This window comes from Ricinus communis, chromosome 5, assembly GCF_019578655.1.
Source record: "Ricinus communis isolate WT05 ecotype wild-type chromosome 5, ASM1957865v1, whole genome shotgun sequence".
In the NCBI taxonomy this organism is placed as follows: Eukaryota; Viridiplantae; Streptophyta; class Magnoliopsida; order Malpighiales; family Euphorbiaceae; genus Ricinus; species Ricinus communis.
Genome location: NC_063260.1, coordinates 26,978,488 through 27,000,335, shown reverse-complemented (window position 1 = coordinate 27,000,335; position 21,848 = coordinate 26,978,488). Strand labels below are relative to the sequence as shown.

The 21,848-nt window shown below is 34.9% G+C and overlaps 1 protein-coding gene and 1 long non-coding RNA gene across 2 annotated transcripts; both read right to left on the bottom strand.

Moving 5' to 3' along the window:
* Window positions 1-8,632: 8,632 nt before the first annotated feature.
* On the bottom strand, window positions 8,633-10,450 carry LOC8288846 (aldehyde oxidase GLOX1). The gene has a single exon (XM_002518867.4). The coding sequence runs from the start codon at window positions 10,377-10,379 to the stop codon at window positions 8,739-8,741; it is 1,641 nt and encodes a 546-aa protein (XP_002518913.1). The 5' UTR covers window positions 10,380-10,450; the 3' UTR covers window positions 8,633-8,738.
* A 7,556-nt stretch (window positions 10,451-18,006) lies between these two features.
* Window positions 18,007-20,833, bottom strand: LOC125369982. The gene is made up of 2 exons (XR_007215696.1): window positions 20,093-20,833; window positions 18,007-19,138 (listed from the first exon to the last, which is right to left on the bottom strand). It is a non-coding gene; the product is annotated as an uncharacterized LOC125369982 (long non-coding RNA).
* Window positions 20,834-21,848: the final 1,015 nt, after the last annotated feature.

Here is a 21,848-nt window from a genome sequence, read left to right as displayed (position 1 = left end):
GAGTTGAGAAAATAAAGTATTCAAGATATTAAGGTGCTCTGTCACTGAAGTAGATTCTGACATTCTTAATGTGTAAAGTTTCCTCTTAAGAAAAATTTTGTTGTGTAATGACTTGGCTTCGTACAGTCTAGTAAGGTGGTCCCAAATCTCCTTTGCCGTTTTCTTTTCTTCTATACTGGACAAGATCCCATCTGCAAGTGCCAGATGAAGGTTTACAATAGCATTTCCATCCATCTCGTTCCCCTTATTATCATCTGTGAGTGTTGTCGGTCGTTCACTGATAGCCGCAAGATAATTGTCTTTTCTCAATACAGCCTTTATCTTTAATTTCCACAGTGAGAAATTACTCCCGTTGAACTTTTCAATCTCAAATTTTGCCGCCATTGCTTCTATCACAAACGGTGCCTTTTAGCTTGTAAAATGAACCGCAGTAATGAACACAACTCACTAGGTAAGTTCCCAGTAAAGACTGGAGGGTCACAAGCGGACCTCTTAAATACCAATCTGCTTAAACAGAACCTTTCCTAAATTATAAGTATTCTTACTACTTCACACAAGCTCTTTTGCACCAAAGAAACTTCAAAAAATCCTCTTCTGATGTGAAAGATCAGACTGAGCTTCAACCACCAAATTTTAAGAAATTTCTTGCCAACCAAGCTCTAATACCAATTGTGAAAAAATATGAACTTGATAGAGCAAAATCACAGCTAATAATTTGAGAAAATAAAGATAAAGAAAGATAAAATACACAATAGAACACACAAATTTACGTGGAAAAACCCTAAACAAATTAGGGTAAAAACCACGGGCAAGAATAGAAGAATTTTACTATAAGAAAATAATAGGAGTTACAAACTCTCTATTTATAAAGGAGAAAATATTAAAATTCTCTCTTTATAATAGGAGAAAAAAATTGCTTTAACTTTCTAATATTTTTCTCTTATTTTTGGGATGAATGAATAACAAAGTGAGGACTTTATTATATAGGCTTGAAAGGCACTTCAAGATTGTTAACTTAGCAATGTGGGAAAAATACTCCTCAAAAATAATAACTTAGCAATGTGGGAAAGATAAATTCTCTAAATATCAACAGTTTGATGATGGAATACTTACTTTTTAATCACAACTTAATTAATTGAACATTCTTTAATTTTTTGCCTCATCCTTTTAAGTTAGAAGGAAATGTAATAAAATGCGATGAATTAAAGTAAGAAGGTCAAGTACATGTTGTTTGATTGTATTTACTTCTTCCAACTGCACTTAAAAGTTGAGGCTGATAATGCAGAGTTAAAGACCTAATTAATGAGCTGAAAATGGAAAAAAAATGATATTGTAAGCTGAAAATAAAAGATTAAAAGCAAAAGAAAGAGGCATGCTACTACGTTTCGATATGGAGATTGAAATTAGGTTAGAGTTAAAGAGTTTAAAAATCTTTAAGTTGGTAAAGTGTGAGAAAGTAAGGAAGAAGATTATAAGATGGTTTTCTTAAGTGTATATTGTACTTAATGACAAGAAACCAACAAAATTTATTTTCAGTGACAAATACAATTTGTTGCTCAAGCCTTAGCTGCGACATTTCTGTCTATCCCTATTTTTAGTAACGTATTTTTACTACATTAGCTTACATTAAATAATTATTTATTTGAAATTATATTGGCATTTAACGAGAGAGCACGAAGTAAATAATTTTTAAAATGCCAATATAGAACGAGCACTAAATGTTAGATGTAAAAATATACTATTTTTTCAAGGTATTATTTGAATTGAGAGATTTTCAACAAAATATTTTACAGAAATTATTAATTTTAGCTAAATATATTGACAAATTAAAGGAGGGTCAAAATCTATAGATTTTGATAAATCCATTTTTATTCCAAAATTACTCTTGTGAATCCATAAAATTTATGTTCAATTCAGGAAATATAATTTTTAAATTGATTGATGTCACTGTTTATGAATTTAAAGTTTATGAATTTAATATATAAATCTTTGCATCTAAAAATCTAAAGAATGACTCAAAGGTACCGTGATTATGAGAATCTATATTTTGCCTGCTTGAATGCAAAGAGAGGACTTCAACTTTTTTGGAATGATACTACTGATCAGATTGATACATTTTGTCTGAGAGAGAGAGAGAGAGAGAGAGAGAGAGAGAGAGCCCTTTTAGCCTTATTGCTGTTACTAGCTTTCTCCTAAGGATAATCAATCTATTATCTATAGTGTGTTGTATCCTGATTGAGGCCAAACTACTCCTTATAGGAGTTGGTATGCAACTTCAGACCCGTATTTGTGTGCTCTCTAATGATATTTATATTGAATAAATCAACACCAGCTTGTGGGTCTCATGTTAATTCTTGATAAGGGTCTGTAATTTTTTGGCCTATTTTATTTTCTATAAATTAGCTATGAATAAGTCATAGATATAGTGTGTTGTTAGCTATTTATTTTCCTTTTTATTCTGTAAATTTGGTGAAAGTGGAAAATATATGTGTCTATATAAGGCAATATTTAGTATCAAATAAAATTATTTTTCACCGGCATCTCTTTATCTTTTGTCATTTGTTTAATTATTAAGCATTTGAAGTTTATTAACAATAAGCTTTATATAACTCTGTTCAACAATCTGGTATCAGAGCTTGATTGTGAGCACAAGATGGGAGACCTTCAAGTAGTTGGTGGAATCAAGAAGCTTAATAACCAGAATTACAATTCATGGTCTACTTATATGATGTTCTACATGCAAGGCCAAGATCTATGGGAGGTTGTATCTAGAAACGAAGTAAAACAACCGGAGGCTGAAGATGCGAATGGGATATTGCGGAAGTGGAAGATCAAAGCGGGCAAAGCAATGTTCGTTTTGAAGACCACAGTTAAAGAGGATGTACTGGAGCATATTCGAGATACAAAAACTCCCAAAGAAGCTTGGGATGTGTTTCCAAGCTGTTCTCTAAAAAGAACGATACCAAACTCCAACTCTTAGAGAGTGAGTTGCTGTCGATGGCACAACGAGACATGACGATTACATAGTACTTCCATAAAGTGAAGTCGTTATGTCGAGAGATTTATGAGTTGGATCCACAGGCTCCTATTGGCGTTACCAGGATAAAAAGGATCACCATCCATGGTTTGAAGCCAGAATTTAGGAGTTTTGTTGCTGCCATTTAAGGATGGCAAAATCAGTCGTCGCTTGTAGAATTTGAAAATTTGCTAGCTGGCCAGGAAGCTTTAGCTAAGCAAATGGGAGGAATCTTATTGAAAAGTGAATAAGAGGCACTCTATGCCAACAAAGGCAGGTGGAATTCTAAGCAACATGCCACAAGTGGTTCCAAAAGGTATGATGACAAGGCAAAAAGTCATCAAGGTAAATCGAGTGTCAATGAAGAAGGAGGTCCTAAGAAATTTGGCAATGGAAGAAAGTTTAAAGGGAAGTGCTACAACTGCAAAAAAAAGGGTCATATGGCGAAAGACTGCTGATCTAAGAAGAAGGGTGTGGAAAGCAATGTTGCAACTTCCAAAGGTGAAGACGAGTGGGATGCTGAGGCGTTTTTTGCTGCAGATGAAGAAGAGACAGCATGTACAATAACATTTAATCAAATTGATTATGAGAATGATTGGATTGTTGACTCAGGTTGCTCAAACCATATGACCGGTGATAAAGAGAAGTTGCAGAACATGTCAGAATACAAGGGAAGCCGGGTAATGGTGATGGCGAACAACTCAAAATTACCAATCACTCACATTAGTAATACAGTAGTCCCTCCCCACTGTAATGATACAGAGCTGCTGCTCCAAAATGTTTATCATGTCCCATGTATGAAGAAGAATCTTCTCTCAGTAGCACAATTAACATCTTCTGGTTATTATGTTTTATTTGGTCCACAAGATGTAAAAGTATATCAAGATCATGTTAAGATCATAGAAGAGCCAATCATGAAGGGGCAAAGGTCCGAATCAGTTTATATGATGTCTGTAGAAACAACATACGTAGACAAGGCGAGGAGGAATGAGACGACAGATCTATGGCATATGCGACTAAGTCACATTAGCTATTCCAAGCTAGATGTGATGATGAGGAAGTCAATACTAAAGGGACTACCACAACTGAAAGTGAGGTCAGACACTGTATGTGTAGGTTGTCAATAAGGAAAAGCACACCAGTGCCATATAAAAAGTCAAAGTTTAAAGCCAATGAACCACTACAGTTAATTCACTCTGATGTGTTTGGACCAGTTAAACAAGCTTCTATTGGTGGGATGAGGTATATGGTAACTTTCATTGACACTTTCTCGAGGTATGTGTGGGTTTACTTTATGAAGAAAAAATATGAAACTCTCTCAAAATTCAAAGAGTTCAAGAAAGTGGCAAAAGCAAAAGTTGGTAGAAGTATTTGTTGTCTACATATAGACAATGGGGGGATTACACCTTAGGTGAGTTCTCAGAGTTTCTTTTGAAGTGCAGAATACACCATCAATTTACATGTGCTAGCACTCCGCATTAAAATGGCATCGCTGAAAGGAAGAACAGGCACTTGGTAGAAATTTGCCGAAGCATGCTTCATGCAAAGAATGTTCCAAGCAGATTTTGGGCAGAAGCAATGACAACCACAACATTTGTGATCAACAGACTTCCTCAACAAAGGTTATGTTTTCTCTCACCTTTTGAGAAAATATGGAACATAAAGCCTGTTGTTGGTCATTTTTGAGTCTTTGGATGTATATGCTATGTATTTATACCTGATCACTTACGTAGCAAGATGGAAAAAAATGTTGTTAGATGTGTCTTTGCAGGATATGATAGTCAAAGAAAAGGGTGGCGTTGTTGCGATCCAGCAACTGGAAAATGCTACACATCTCAAAATATAGTGTTTGATGAAGCCTCTTCATGGTGGTCCTCAAACAAAGAGGTATCTTCAGATTCAGATGTCTTCACTGATCTGTTGCAAACTTCTCAAGTTCAGTTGAGATCAGATGAAACTAAAGATGTAAATCAAGATGGCGAGATCAATGAAAGACTAGCCCAAAGTCCTTGGCAAACTGGTGTCCATCAACAACTAAGCAAAGAAGGAGACATTAATGAAGCAGAAACATGGATTACGCCTAGAAGATCAACGAGGATCAGAAAGTTGAATCCTAGATACACAAATGCTGCCGTATTAGAAGAAGCAGATGCAACGGAAATAGAGACATTTGAGGAAGCATGTCAAAATCATGAATGGAATAAAGCTGTGGAAGAGGAAATTTCTGCGTTAGAGAAAAATCAGACGTGAGAGCTTGTACCAAAGCCAAGAGATGTGAAGCCTATCTCCTGCAAATGGGTCAATAGAGAGACACAAGGCTCGTTTGGTAGCTCGAGGGTTCTCTCAACAATATGGACTAGACTATGATGGAACGTTTAGTTTAGTTGCAAAGCTTACTACTGTATGATTCCTAATAGCACTCGCAGCCAGTAAAAGTTGGAACCTGTGGCAGCTCGATGTGAAGAATACATTTTTACATGGGGAGTTAGACCGGGATATCTACATGAATCAGCCAATAGGTTTTCAGAGTAAAGATCATCCTGAGCATGTGTGTAAACTTCGGAAGGCTATGGGCTAAAACAAGCACCGAGGGCATGGTATGGTAAAATTGCTGAATTTTTTACTTATAGTGGTTATTTGGTGACATCTGCAGATTCTAGCTTGTTCGTCAAAGCTGAAGGAGTGAAGCTAACTATTGTGCTAGTGTATGTAGATGATTTAATTGTCATAGGAGATTATGAAGAAGAGATTCTCCAAACCAAAAAGAATTTTTCAGTTCGGTTTCAAATGAAAGAACTTGGACAGCTCAAGCATTTCATTGGTCTGGAGATTGATCATACGCATGAAGGAATATATCTGAACGGCTTGTCGAGGCCCTTCAAAATAAATTACTGATTTTCCTAAACTAACTTGTAGAAATAGTGAAACCAGGTCGAATCCCAAGAGAACCAATGTGGATAGCTTCTCAAAGTAAAATAAAATGGGGGATTTTGAATGTTTGAATCAAAATTATAAATAAGCAGAAAATAATGAAGGCTGAATATTAAGTAAATAAAAATCAATCTTAACAAATTTTCAATTCAAGAGTGCTAATTCCATCCAATTGTAATCATGATCATAGGCTAAAATATCAATTCTTCTATTCAAGTACTTAGTCTACTTATTCGAAAAAGCCGCAATAAGTGTAATTCTCCTAATACAATTGAATCAAACCCAACATCCAAATCAAGACTTATCATTAGTCAACTAGGTACGATAGCGTTCCATATCAATTTAATGATAGTATTAAGAATAATGAGAATGACTAAACCAACATTAATTTAATTGAGATAATTGCAATTGAAATAACCTTGTTCCTTTATTTCCCTAGAGTCTATCATGCAAGCTATATAATTCGAATAAGCCATAATCACACACACATGAGCCAGCTCCTTGCTACTTGTGTCAATCGTTCATAACAATTACGGATCACAAACTCAAAGTTTAGTAATAGAAAAATCAATATCAAAGTTGAGTCGTCAGTTCAATCAATATCAATAATTCATAAATAATAAAAATAAGAAATAAAGAATACTTGAATTAAAGAAGAATTCTGTTAAGCACAAAGCCTTACAAAATCACAATTGGAATTTATTCACTCTTGAATTAGAAACTAAAAACTTAGCCACTAATGGCGGAGTAAGAATTCACAAGAATTGTAGAGAGTAGAAGAAGAATAAGAATATGTATATTTTAGCTCAAAGTATCTAGCCGTCCTTATATAGGAAGTAAAACCCTAAACCCTAATAGTAGAATCCTTATAAAAAAGAAATATGCTTCCTATTTAATCTTATCCCTATAAGGAAGGATAAGATTAAGAGTGATCTAAATAAATTAAAACCCTAAATACATGGAAGAAAGTTCTATTAACCTAACACTTCAAAAAATAAAGGAAATTAACTAGGGATAGATCCACCACAAATTAATCTCTAAAAATTTTGAAGCTCTCTTTCACATCTTTTAGCAGCTCATGGGACGCAAGGCGTGGTCACGCCTTGTTGACAGTAGTCTTCTGCACAGATTTCTATACTTCCTCCAAAAGACTTTGTTTTTGACAAAATGATGACTTAAAACATGTCTTTAGGCTGGATTTTGCTCCATCCTTGATATTTCATCACCCAAGTCAGAATAAACATAATTTCCATAATTAAGTACATTATTCAACCAAATCGCAAAGGAATTAAACACAATAAATATAACTATTTTTTAACCTATCAATATCTCAAGCAACAAAAATATTCCAAAGATTTATTGAAAAAGTTTGGAATGCTTAAATGCAAGCCCATCACGACACCGATGGAGCCAAATGTAAAATTATGTGCTCATGAAAGGAAAGATTTGGAAGATGCTACAATGTACCGGCGGTTGGTAGGTAGCCTTATCTATTTAACTTTGACTAAGCCAGATATTTCTTTTGTAGTTGGTCTGATAAGTCGCTAGATGCAAAATCCAAAGAAACCCCATTTGGAAGCAGCTCGGCGAATCTTGAGATACGTAAAGAGTACACTTGGCTATGGTATTATGTATAAGAAATGAGGAGATTGCAAGTTAATTGGCTACTGCGAGGCCGATTATGCAGGTGACCATGATACTCGACGTTCAACTACTGGATATGTTTTCATGCTTGGGTCTAGAGCAATTTCTTAGTGTAGCAAAAGACAAAGTGTCTTTGTCAACAACAAAAGCAGAATATCGAACAGTGGCGATGGCAGCTCAAGAAAGTACTTGGCTTGTGTTATTATTGAAGGACTTGCATCAATCAATAGAGTATAATGACATTCGTTTGTATTGTGACAACCTATCAGCCATAAGATTAGCAGAAAATCCAGTTTTTCACGCAATAACTAAACATGTGGAGGTGCACTATCATTTTATCAGAGAGAAGGTCTTGCAAGAAGAAATTCAGTTGGAGCATGTTGGAACAGAAAGACAAGTTGCAAATTTGTTTACAAAAGGCTTGGGCAGCAATAAACTTGAAAATTTCTGCAATCAACTTGGCATGGTGAAAAGACCAAAAGCTGATGTTGAGGGGGAGTATTGAATAAATCAACATCAGCTCGTGGGTCTCCTGTTAATTAAGTTTATCTTATTGTTTTAGAATAATTCTTGATAAGTATCTGTAATTTTTTAGCCTATTTTATTTCCTGTAAATTAGCTATGAATAAGTCATAGATGTAGTGGGTTGTTAGCTATTTATTTTCCTTTTTATACTGTAAATTTAGTGAAAGTGAAAAATATATGTATCTATATAAGGCAATATTTAGTATCAAATAAAATTATCTTTCACAAGTATCTTTTTCTCTTTTGTCATTTGTTTAATTATTAAGCACTTGAAGCTTGCTTTATATAACTCTGTTGAACAATTTACAATGGGAAAATTGTTAAGCCGACTATATAATGCGATAAACTTTTCATGGAAATTTTGAGTTGTAATTTTTGTTTTAAAGGTTGGTTTAATGCGTTTTGATCACTGAGGCAGGTAGTGTGTTCGATTCCACTAAAGATGCCCCCTGCCAGAGATGACAAGAAATGATCAACATTAGTATCATATTTAAGACCATCTCTATCATGAAGCAATTCAACAGGAAAACATATATTTATATATAAAAGACTTTGCAATTTGTTCTTGGAAAGACCACCACTCTATTATCATAATTTCTTAATTCATGAAACACAACCACCCCTACTTGATATGGACCCATATTCCTCTACTAGGAACACCTTCATGGACCACAAACAGCTGATAATATCCTGGCGGTGCTAGCGCTGCGGTTCCTGGTGCATTAACATTTACAACATACTTGCCGGAAGCCACTTTTTTTGTACCATTGTTGTCCAAACCTAAAACTAACAACCTCTGATTCATGGCAAAAGAATGCGTAGTGAAAGATGGTGCTACCATTGTAATGCAAATGTTTCTGGGATCTTCTTGATTTTTCAACTGAAACTCCATTGAAAATTTCTGCTTGTAATCAAGATTTCCACCTGGCTTTATCGCAGTGATGTTTGGCCTAGGAATATTTGAACTGAGATATGGAGGATAAAATGCTTCCAGGCTCAGCTCAGTCGGATAGACTGTAGTGAAGTTGTAGTTTCTATTAGGATTGCTGCCGCCAACCAAGACACGACCATCTGATAGTAGATGAGCAGCTGAATGGTATAAACGTGGAATTGGAGAAGGACTCATTATCTCAAACCTGCTTGTGTTGCTATTTTTTTCCACATCGGGCCTATACAGGATAGGGTTTAATACTGGTTCTCTTGCAGCATTCCAGCCAGCAGTTCCTTTGGCAGCACCATTTATGATAAGAACTTCTCCTGTCGGCAACATTATCATGTCACCCATCACTCTATTCTTTGGCATTTCCTCCATTTCCCAACTTGGATTTGCGCTCGTTATTACTAACCTGCCGCAGGATTTTGATGCATCAACGTATTGTCCTGCATCCGCTTTCTGATTTGAATCTGGCGATGTGCCACCACAGATTAAAACTTCCGCATCTGGGTTGGTGCTGTAGTTGCTGACGAGTACCAGAGGAAGCAAAACTGAGGACCCAGTGCTTGGATAATTTCGCGAAACGTTTCCAGGCATGACAGGGTAGTTTCTAACCACCTTGTTTTTGGCATAGTCTAGTAAAACTGCTCTGTCATTAGCGAAAATGAAGAGATTTCCATCAGGAGAGAGATGCAAGAAAGGGTATAGGTTGTTAGGGATCAAGGGAGAATATCTGGTTTCTTTCAGAAATGGAAGTTGGTACAATGTCTGATCAGAACTAGACGTTTTAGGGATGAATTCATAATTGTACTGATATCTGCCACCAACAATAATGAATCTCCCATCTGGTAAAACTTGATTTGAAGCATACCATCTAGGTGAGATTAGGCCTTTTGGATCCTCTGTCCAGTCACAGCTTTCGCACGGCTTAAAAGTCCTGACAACTCGTTCTCCAAACCGATATCCACCACTCTGCAACAGCACTCCATCCTGTGACAATCCTCCTGACGAACACCATGTATCAGTAAGTATGGTGAGTGGTCTAATATTTCGATTAAAAGGATCAAACTCCACAGAATGAGCAAAGCAATCAGTGGTTTGTGATTCAGTAGGGCACTTCCCTTGAGGCAGAGAAAGATTGGATGGACCAAAATTTGTCCTGTCAAAAGCGATAATCTTGTCATTGGGTAACAATTGCATGTGCATTGCTGAAATTCCAATGCTTCTCTTCAACAATTTCCATCTTCCTTGATATTGCTGGCCCTCAATTGATGAAAGAAAGAGTGAAGTGACTGCCAAGAGCAGCAATAACAATGTTCCTGTTTTCATGGCTACTCTGGTACAAGCTACATGTGCTGAAGATGAATTGCCCAACTAGTTATATCTGCTTGAAATCAATATGTAGCATTAAAATCGTATACTACTGAGGTACCAAGGGCGGACCCAGCAAGTCACGAGTGGGGCAGCCCCACTGAGATTTTGAAAATTATATATACATATAAATAAACAACTAAAAATATTGATGGGTAATCCACTTAAAATTGTTTAGTCTGACCCTGATTCTCATTTCACACACTTTTATTTTCAACTTTTTTATCTGTAGTTTGAGTATACTGCTTTTAAGTTTCGGTGTATATACTATCGAATATATGTAATGTTTTTCTTATCAATTGTGATCTCTTATTTTTTCTTTTCTGAAAGTGTTTGAAATGATATACTATTGAAATGTATGTAATTATACTGTGCCCATCCTGTGATATGCAGTAATAAGATCATAAACTCATCGTCTATGCTTTCTTTTTTCTGAACAAAATCTTCTATTCTTAATAGACTGGCATGTTTTGAGACAATGAAATTCTAATGAAGGACAAGGGACACTTAAATGATTTTAACTGGCATTTGCTTGCAGATTTTCTGGTGCAAATCTTGGATCTTGGTTACTGATGGGAGGCTGAAAATGGTAGTTCATGTGCGGCTCAGATTTGGGACCCAATGGTGTAATAGCTGTAAATGCATGGACAGCCATGATAAGTTGCTCCCATCAAGAATGCATTTATATCTTACTGGCGGATAGGTAAACACTGCTCCAATTCACTCCTAACATATACACCGATTTTAGAGCTAATATTTTGTCTGGAAAAAGAATGAATAGCGAGTCATTCTGACTGCAAAATTGCATAAAAATTTGTATCTTGTTGATAAGGTTTTCTTGCCCTGTTGTCACATTTTTTTTTTTTTGAGTTAGCCCTGCTGTCACATATTGACAATTCTTCTTTCTTTAATATATTTTGGTATTAGATCAATCGATTAAACACAATTTTCAGACACCTACATTTTTAGTATAATAGCATACAGATAGATGAAGCAATATTTTTATGTAAATACTTAAAATATATTGAAATACGAAAGAAAAATATTTTATATATGATAAATCAGCTTTCCCAGAATATGTAGTTAGTTTTCCTGGAGTTCATTACCTTGTTCTTTTCGACAATACCGTTATACATTATGAATAAGTATTTCAATTATTTATTGGTTGAACGTATGTATGAAAACGTATAACTAGACTAGAAACACATATTTCCACGGTAATTGCTACGGTACTGTATTTATAACCTCATGGCTCACGCCACTCGCGAGGCAAATAAGCGGCCTCGTTTTGCTTCAACGACTGGATGACAGGTCACACGGAGCGCACCGCTTTGTACGACGTCGGATGAATTAAGCAGAAACACCTTCTTCTTCTTTTTTTTGAAAGGAGCAGAAACATTCTTGAAAGAAATTTTACCTACTCTTCCATTAAAAAATCAACAAGAAAATGTCATCTTTGATTTTTGGGACCAACAACATTAGCTATAAGAAATAACTAAATGAAAAAGAGAGCTACAAATAAATTCTGATATCTAAAGATTATCAGTTTTGGGCACATGAAATGCGTCCAAACCCCTGTAATTCGAACACTTTCATGAAACATAAACAAGAGATAATATCCTTGCGGTGCGTGCATTTCCCAGTGCATTAGCATTAACAACATAGTTCTAGAATACTTCTTACATGCTGTTGCGTAAGCCAAAAACCAAAATTAACCTTTAATTCATTGCAAATGCATGTGTAGTAAAAAATGATGGAGCAAAAACCATTGTCACATAAATCTTCCCAATTAAGAATTAAATTTTCCTTTCAGCACGAACCCCGTAAAAATTTATTCCTTATATTTCAGATCTTATTGAGATATAAATTTGATACAGATCGTAGTGAAGGTTTAACTGAGCTGAAATTTGGAGGATAAAAAGCTATTCAAGGCTTAATTAAATCAGTAGGATACTGACCAGCAAAGTAGTAATGACTGCGAATTACTGCTATCAACCAAAATATGACCATTCTGTACCAACAGTGCAGATGAATGATACTTATGGCTCAAGACCTCAAACCTAAAATTCCTCATGCTAATGAGCACATTGTGTCTACAAAGATTTGGGCTTAATACAGGTTCTTGAGCTAATTCCCAGCCAGAAATTCTTCTTTGCCGGCCCATTTATGATCAGAACTTCCCCGGTTGGCCGAATCAATGCCACCCATTATTCTATTGATTGGCATTTACTCCATTTCTCATGTTGGATTTTCAAAGTGATTGTTAGGCGACAACAAGCTTTAGTTGGAGGAATATATTCCCGCAGTTCGCATTTTATATTACTATCTAACTTCTTGCCACCACAAGCAAATACCTCAGCTTTTGGGGTGGCCCTGAAGTTGCTAGAGGGTATAAAAGGAAGACTCACTGAAGCCAGTGGCCAAGATAGTTGAGAGAGATTTTTCCAGCCATCACAGGATATAGCCTTACACCTTAGATTGTAGATGTGGTCAAGTAATGAAAGGGTACAGATTGTTCGTGAACTTCTCTGTATAGGTTGTTTCTTGGACGAATGGCAGGCTGTACAGTTTATGATCAGATTTGAAGATTTAGGGTTGACTTCATAGTAAAATATTTTTGTCCTGCCAACCAAGATTTCCCATCAGGCAGAATCTGATTAGAAGCATACCATCCTGGAGAAACTAGGGCTCATCTATCTTGCTTTCCTTGTTTGGCACCACCACTTTGGTTTAAAACGCAATCATAACGCACCTGAAGAATAGAATAAGTGGCCGAACACTTTGGTTGGAAGGATTGAACTCTATAGAACGAGTGGTGCAATCCGTAGTATTTTTCCCACGTTTAATATCAGATAGACACATGTTAAAATGGACCGGCATCAGTCCTGTCGGAGGCAATAAATTTACCGTCAGTCGACAATTGCAAAGGCGAATGGAATTCCAGCATTTCTTTTCTGTAGCTTCCATCTCCTTCTAAACATTTGGTGGTGGCAAAAGGAAGGACAGAATAAAAATAATGGAAAAGCAAAGCGCATACTTTACTTACGCTTCTGCTTTGGTTAAATGAAGATTCGTCCATAGTAAAATTAATACTGATTATTATATTTGTACCTTACAAATATGTTTATGCAACCTATCAGCTATAACAGCTTAGCTATGGAATGTGAAGTAATGAATTTTGTGGAAGTGTAACCCGAATTATCATCGTACACAGTAGTGAGTTGACACTTTCAGACTCCAAATGAGAATGCAAAATGGAATTGCTAGCTATGTTGTTGTGTCGAGTTTGCTTGCCGAGTCAGAGAACCTGTAATTGAAGTAGAACACAAATTTGGATGCCCAAGTGTTGTTACATGAACAGGATTGGCTAAATGTTGCTCTCCCTACCTTAGTGCTGCTTTGTGAAGTGACAGAATATAACTACACCTAGCAAAGGAACCGGTTGATGGAAACTCCTACCTATACTTTCACGAATAAGGATAGGAAAAAAGCATCTTGTAGGAGCTAAAAGAGATATGAACTCCTACATATATATGTATATATACTTTGCCGTGACTGTATGCAAGCAACTAATAGTTTTTTTTGTGCAAGTTACACGTCTCTTGCTTCTTACTTATAACAGATTCAGATTTTATGAATAGATTGTGAAACTGAATTCTGACTTGGAAGTAATAGTTATTTCACTTATACTTTTACTTTGCAAAGTTTTTCTCCTTTTTGCTTTAAGAATTTTGATTAGTAAGTGAAGTCATGGTGTATGCTTGAATTTCTGTGACCCATTTTTCTACCTGCTTGTTCTTGACTTGATCAAGTCAGGGTTTTTTAATTATCATGAGAATTTTGGGATTAGAAATTTAAAATGTTAGAATCTAAAATTTGTTATACAGACCTTCTAAAACAAAATTTCGAATTTAGTTTATGTAAGTAATTTAACTTTTCAAATTTGCGATGCTTGTTGTAAGCTACTTTGATTTGGCCGTATATGGAGTTATAGACAACTAAAACGATTGATATTTTAGGATGTCTTAGCTCTGAATATATGGTAAATTTGACAGAGAATTTATGGTGATCCAATGGTCGGATTGAAGGTTATTTGTGTTGTAATATGCTCAGTCGTGTGCAAGGACTCTGTTCGTTTAGCTACTGTTTTTTATTCACTTAGGGCCCTTATTCTTAGTATTTTGGGCTTTTTAGCTGCGACGTGGATTGACCTGCTAGTTCTACTATGTTAAGATCTCATTAGAAGATAATAAGATTTCGTGGAGAAATTAAATTATGAACTGATGGCTGCTCTGGGTATGAGAACTGTTTTAATCAACTGCAGCATTTTCTTGATTTAATGCACATATTCTTGCGTGTTTGAAGCTGATTTTAGTGTACAGGACGATTTATGTCTTGGGTAGGATTGTTGTATATGGTTAAAAATGTTTCGTTGATGGAGTTCTAAGTTTTGAAAGGAAAAAATGGACTTAAATTACATATACTTGTGGTAATAAATTGTGCTTGAATTGAAAGAACAAATATATTTAAACTTAGTGACTTGTTATAAAATGTTATAAGTTTTCGACTGAATATATATAAGCTTATACCAAATAATTGAAACTAAAATGCTCATGCCTGCTACATATAATTGAGCTAAATTGGTTGCCACATATAATTTGGCATGATTTATGAAGAAAATGTTGAATTAGAAATTTAAATGTGGTCAACGTAGGAAGTTAGTGCATGAAAAACCTATTTTGCGAATCATGCAATTGATATAGCTTTTGGCAATTCTAATTTTTTGAATTCTGATATTCTAGAATTTTGATGATTGTCTCGTATGTTAAGTAGGCTTGTTTAAGTAAGGAAATAGGTCATTAAATTCTCTTCTGGCAGTTTATTGGATGAATAGTAATCTCACTGATTAGCCTTACTCTCTCAACCGTGTGTTTAACTCCATTGTCAACTCAGTTTCCTTGTTTGAGAATTGCTCCTTCTGTCATATTAATAGAGAGCATAATTGTTCTGTTGATAATTTGGCTAACTCTGAGGTTTGTAGAAGTTCAGATTTCATCGTCTGGATTTGAACCCAAATGCAATTGTGTATTGCAATCTTTGTAACCATCTTGTTTAATCTTTGGCTTCTCTTGAGTTCTCCCTTGGGTTGTCATGCTTTGTAATTTAGGAGCTTGCCTCCAGTATCAAATATTAAGAAAAAAAAGCACAACGAAATAGGTTATATTGACCGTAAAGATATGATTTTGGGCTTGTCTCTTTTGGCTCTTAGCTTCCAATAGCTTGTGTGCTACTCTAAAATGTTCGTAGGGCTATCATTAAGTTTAGGCGAGATCGGAGTTAATGGCAATTGGCAACAAGAGCATAAGTAGTTTACATTGAAAATTGAGCTAGAGTGAAGCTTTAATTTATTAAGTTTAGGTTAAAATTGGCTTGTAATACTAATGGCAAAATGGGTATGAATCGAGTTGTAACTGTGAATCTCAGTATTGATTCTGGATTGAAATTAAGTACTATGAGTAATTAACCACTTCAACAGTTAATTGACATGGATGAGCAAGTAATTACCGTGATTGATCTTCCTTTATATTTGCAAACATCGTCCTCAAGCATATATTAATGTAGATAATATGCTTAGCAATGGAGCGCATCCACTGAATGATAAAAGAATATATTTGAAGGCAAGGTAGAGAAAATATGATTTATACATAAAACAACTGCAAGTATTGGTACAGTTTTCCATTTAAACACGATGGGTAAAAGTTTAAGAGAAATTCAAAATAAAGATTTTATATTTTCATTCTAAAAATTTTAAATAATTAGTATTGTCCGATCATTTAATATTAAAATAAATATTCATATATATGCGTCACTTTTTTATTATTTATCGTATATTTATTTTGGATAGATAAAAATCATGCTTTTTAATTTTTAATACATACATGCGTGAACTAATAATTCTACTTAATGACATGAACTTATATAGGAAATTAAAGTTTTAATTTTTTTTTTCTTTTGCAGATCATTGTTTACTCCTTCACGTAGATCTTGATAGATGTATATGATTTCCTTAGTTATGTCGAAGACGGTAAAAATAGAGATGTGATTCTAGTATAATTAGCTGAGATTAATAGACAATGTATTGATCATTACAGCTATGTTTCTATAATAACAAAATCCATCTAGAAATTGAAGTCATTACCAATAACATCAGGACTTTATTCCAAATTCGACAGGGGTTCAGAAAATATTAAAACCAAAAATTGAATAATTATATATAAACCACCCAAAATAATTTGTTCTGGCTTTTAACATTATTTTTCTATATTCTTTTGCTGTTTAACTTGCTTGTTTTGTCGCCTCATCTGGCCAGTTCTTTTTTGACTTAGTCTGAGTTGTATTTTCTTGGGGTTGGTAAGATAAACAGATGCTTTCTTAGCAGTAAATAAATAATCACATCAAGCTTAACTTTTCCTGTAAAATCTGTGTCTCTCTGCTTTGAGAAGATAAAAATCAATTTCCAACCAAAACTATATACTACAAAGGGAGATTTCCCCCTATTCTCAGGTGGGGCAGCTCCATATCACTAGCCATTCTTATCCCTAAACAGTCTGATGGCATTGAATTTGTATAGGAATCTAAGATTAATTAGTAGGTTTAAGGCTGTCCCGGTTCCCATCCCCCATCATACTATAGAAGTATGTAACGCATCTGGTTAGTATTGAAATGTATGCAACACATAAATGGTTACAACCATCATCTATATTACCCTATCTACAATAATTACATCTATTTCATCAAACCCCAAACTTAAATCTTGCGTTTCACTTCTCTCTTTCATTATATACCTTCGAATCTGGATCTGGATCTGTATTCATATGGAAAAGCTTTTATACGTATATACAAAATCAAAAATGGTTAGATAAGACGCTAATAAAACCAATTTGCATTTGGTTAGAGTTTGCGAAATGAAATACAACCCATATATAAAAGAAGTATACACGATAGTAATTTTTATTTATTTTGTTATATTCTATTTTCTTATTCTCTCCTTTCTAAAGACTGCTTTCATTAGTATTATTACAAGCCAACTTTGAAGCAAACTTGTATAAAAATAACAAATCTTAGCTTCCACACTTAGGATTGTTAGTCGGAGCTTGTAAAAATATAAATTGACGTGATATGTTACTGATTCTTCTACAAGCACGAACATGCTCCGTGACGTTAATTGACATAATAGTCTGATTATGATTTTTCTAAATTATTGTTAAGCATCAAGGGGAAAAGAAGAAAAAAGAAAGACTTACATAGTGCACCCTCATTACATCTCAAGACATTTTTGGTCCTCCATATGCTAAAAGTTGGTTCCTTGACATCTTAAAGTTAGGTCAATAATTCAAGTAAAGTTGCAAGCTTTGTTCCCTGCCTATGCGTATATGCTTTCCCTTTCTTTTTCTTTTTGATGTTTTCCTGCTTGAGGAGGTTTTAGGCAGAGGAACCATCAGTCGGTTGGTTCCAAGCAAGGCGAAGAAGAACAGAACCTATTTACTGAAAATGACTTCAAAATAGTATATAAATTAAAGTGAAATTTAGAAGAAAGAAAATAACGAGGATTTTAATGCCCGTTCAAGGGAAAAGAATAGGGCAACGAGGTTAGTTTTAGATGATGAAGTAGTGAAGAGAATGGGGTTCCACCACTTAAGCTGACACAATAGTGTACTAGAATCTTAAAAAGTCCTTGAAATACAATACACAAACACTGGTTCTAATAACATACACAGTTCTGCCAAATAATAGATACATCATAGTCTACATTAATTTATCACAGCCAAGGGAAAAGGGAGAGAGGAATCCATGGCGTCAATGCTGATGTTGACTAAACTGTATAATAGTAAATAATGAGAGAAGGAGGAGAGAGAGAGAGAGAGTCAGACCATTAATAAAGGCATTCAGTGTTGCATATGGTTCAGATTCAGAAATTGATGACAGAATTGAGTAAGAAAGGCAGGAAATACACACATCATCCTACAAACACAAATTAAGGGCACCCTTTCCCTTTCCCTTTCTTCTCCTTCAAAAGACCCATCACCTTTGTCCTCTCGGTGACGTTTTCTCTCATTCACATTCAGCTTTTCAATCAAAACCTGTTTTCCTTTCTCTATTTCTTTCTGTACACTGTCTGTTCTTTCATGGAAGTCGAGAAACAGCAGCTTCCTTGCTAAAGAAAGCACTTCAATTTTTATCCAATATATTTATAAGAATTTTTTTTTTGTTTTTCTCGCATCATCTACATTTTGATAATCAAACAAAATATTAGAAAAGAAACCTAAGTTTAGATTTCTAAACTTTTCTTTTACATGCTATTGGATTCAGCAGAGATTTTCTCAAAGAAATACAGGAACAAGGCAGAAAAGCCTACATAAGAGGCTACAAATTTCTCGTGTATGAGGTCAATCCAGATCCATTCCCGTCGATCATTGATACAGTTTTATATACATACTAAACCAGGTATATTGTCATAAGAGGCTACTAAAGTACTGATGTGAGTTTGAAAGACTTTATTAGTTTACCTTTCTTTTAAGCAGTGAAAACTAGAGTGCAGCATAATATGCTTCACAAAAGGCATTCTTGGTATCTATCACATCAGCACATATAAGCAAATTTGGAAGAGAAAAAATACATGGAAACACAAGAAAGTCACCAGCTTTAGCAGAGAGTATCTGACCATAAATAAAGAACAGTAAATTAGATAAAGATCTTAATTAATTCTAGTATAGTTCCAAAAACCTGAGTTGAATGTTGAGCACATGATGATCTCTTCAGCCATGCAAAGGACACAATATGAGTTGACTAAAGAGCATAGATCCAAGCTTTAACATAACATAAATGCACCAAGATGCTAAAAGGGAAAAGCAGCAAGAAAAGGAAAAAAAAAGGTATATAAAAGAGGAGATTACGCAGCCCCACTAACATCAGAACAAATTGAAAGTAGCACAGGAAGATGAGGATGCAAGTCTAAGACCACACTGCACGCATAATTTAAGTTCAAATGAAAACAAGTGAAGAAGGCAAATGTATATTTGTCGATATGATTGGATCTCTTGAAAGAGAGAAAGATTATGCGTCTTTGAGTTGCTTTTGTTCTAATTAAGAAACTGTATCTTGAAGCAAGAGAACCCTAGAGATGGTGGGGGTAGGAGTTAGGAGAGAAAGAAAATAAGAAATAAAGGAAGAAGAAAAAAATAAGGAAGCTAATTAGAGTGTAGATCAGGAAGTAACAGAAACGGACAGGAGAAGATTCTTGAAGCCATCATGAATTAGAACTAGTCCAATGATGAATCTGAAAGAGTTAGATAGACTGACAGAAAAACACAAACAAACCCCTGATCCATGAAATTTAGGGATAAAAAGAATAAAAGTGTAATGATGATCCTTTCTCTCTTTCAGTCAGAAAAAGAAAAAAGCCAGTCAAAATATTTGTTGTGGTTTCAACCAGTCAAAATATTTCATCATTACACCAATCTGCTCTTGCCCAACGACCTTAATTTTTCTAATGACCAAACACCCATGTGCCAAAAAAACATTCCAAAATCAATTGAAACAAAAAAAAAAAAAAAAAAAAAAACCACAATTGCACACACAAACATTAAACAAAAACTTGCAAAAGAACTCACCTATTTTAAGATCAAGGAAGGAAAATTGGAATAGCATTATAGGCATAGGTCAAGTTTGAGAGGAAGCAACAATTGGGGGGAATGAAGCCTGGTCCGACGTCACTAACAATACGATCAACGATCTATCTTAAAAGCAAAAATAAAATCATAGATCTAATTAGTGACCTCGAGCCAGACAACATTCCCCTCAAAAGATAAATAGCTTCTCAGGAACCGAATTAACTCAAAACACTCTAAATCAGCACTGATTTTGAAGAAAAGGGAGAGAAAAGAGAAGAGGGTGTAGAGAGTGTGACGATCACAGTGAGGAAGGAAAAGAAAGAGATAAAAAGGCTAGGAGGAGGAGAGATGAAGGGTAAAAAGGACAAAGAAAGCAATAAAAGTAGCAGACCTCCCCTACCCTACTTCTGGGCCTTGGGTTACAAAAAAGATGACCATATCACTCTCACCTATCTCTTCTTCTCTACCATGCAATATATATAGAATTCAGCCCCCTCGCTTTCTTTCTTCCCTTTCCTTTTACACGTTGAAATCAAAATCTCCCGTCTACCTATCTATTTATCATCATGACCTAATCATATCATCATCAAATAATTATTATATAGTTAGTAATTAGTAAATGCCATTTTATTCATAGATGAAGAAATAAATAAATCTTATTATCTGAATGCACATTCAAGAAATTTGTCTTTCAATTAACAAACCCATGTCACTACTGCTCCACTTTAACCGCATACTGCATTAATCCACCATAAATGTCCTCCCTCAATTAATGATTGTGATCACAATTTTGTTTTTATTAGTGTATGACTGTCTGTGTGCCATGAAAAATGAGAAAACTGTATAGCAGATACACGCAAGCCAGACATTTGAGTCATAGGATTAGTTGAGCTAATTCACCGGCCTAGCTTTATATGAGAATAATGTCTTACTCTTGTATTATTTTTCTCAAATTTCTTATTAGGATTGCAAGAAATACCATATTCTGGGATAGTGTGAATTTTTGTAAACTTTAAAGATTAAATAACATGAAAAGAGAAAGCCTCGTTCGCTGCAAGAAATTTTTAACCACTTTTTTTTGGGGCTTGCGAGTTGTTTAAGACCAAGACAGACACAGAGAAAGAGAGAGAGACACAGACAGACACAAAAGGTCACTGGTCAGTTTACTGCTTTAAAATTCAGGTGCTATCACCTCCACCCATGACACATGGTCCTCTCCATTCATATTCATTTGCATACTCTCAGGCCCCACATTTTCAGGGCACATTTCCCCTCCATGCCCCCCTCCCTCCCTCTCCAATGTCAATCAAATAATTCAGAAATTATTATATTAGGACCCAGTGGTGTTTCGTGAACTCTAGAGCTTTTTTTCTTGGTCTTTTAACATTTACTAGACCCTTTTGACTCCATATAATTAAGTAAAAGACCTTGATAAATTGTTAAGGAAAATCAGAGGAGGTAAACTAAAAAGCTTTTTTCTCTTTTATGCACTTGAGGAATTGAATTTATTTAAGAAAGAAAACCTGTGAATTCATTTGTTTTTCATGGTGTTGAGATAGAATGTGACCTCTCACATGTTAAAAGCAGCAGCACAATAAATATAAGCACATGCATGTTGGCTGTTGAAAGCCTTTTGCTTAGGTCACGATGAATTTGAATTTTCAGTTTTTTCTTTTCAAGTTTTTCCTTCTTTTTTTCTTTTTGTCAAAAGAAAAATTGAACTGTTTGAACTACTCTATTAATTTGTTATAACAAG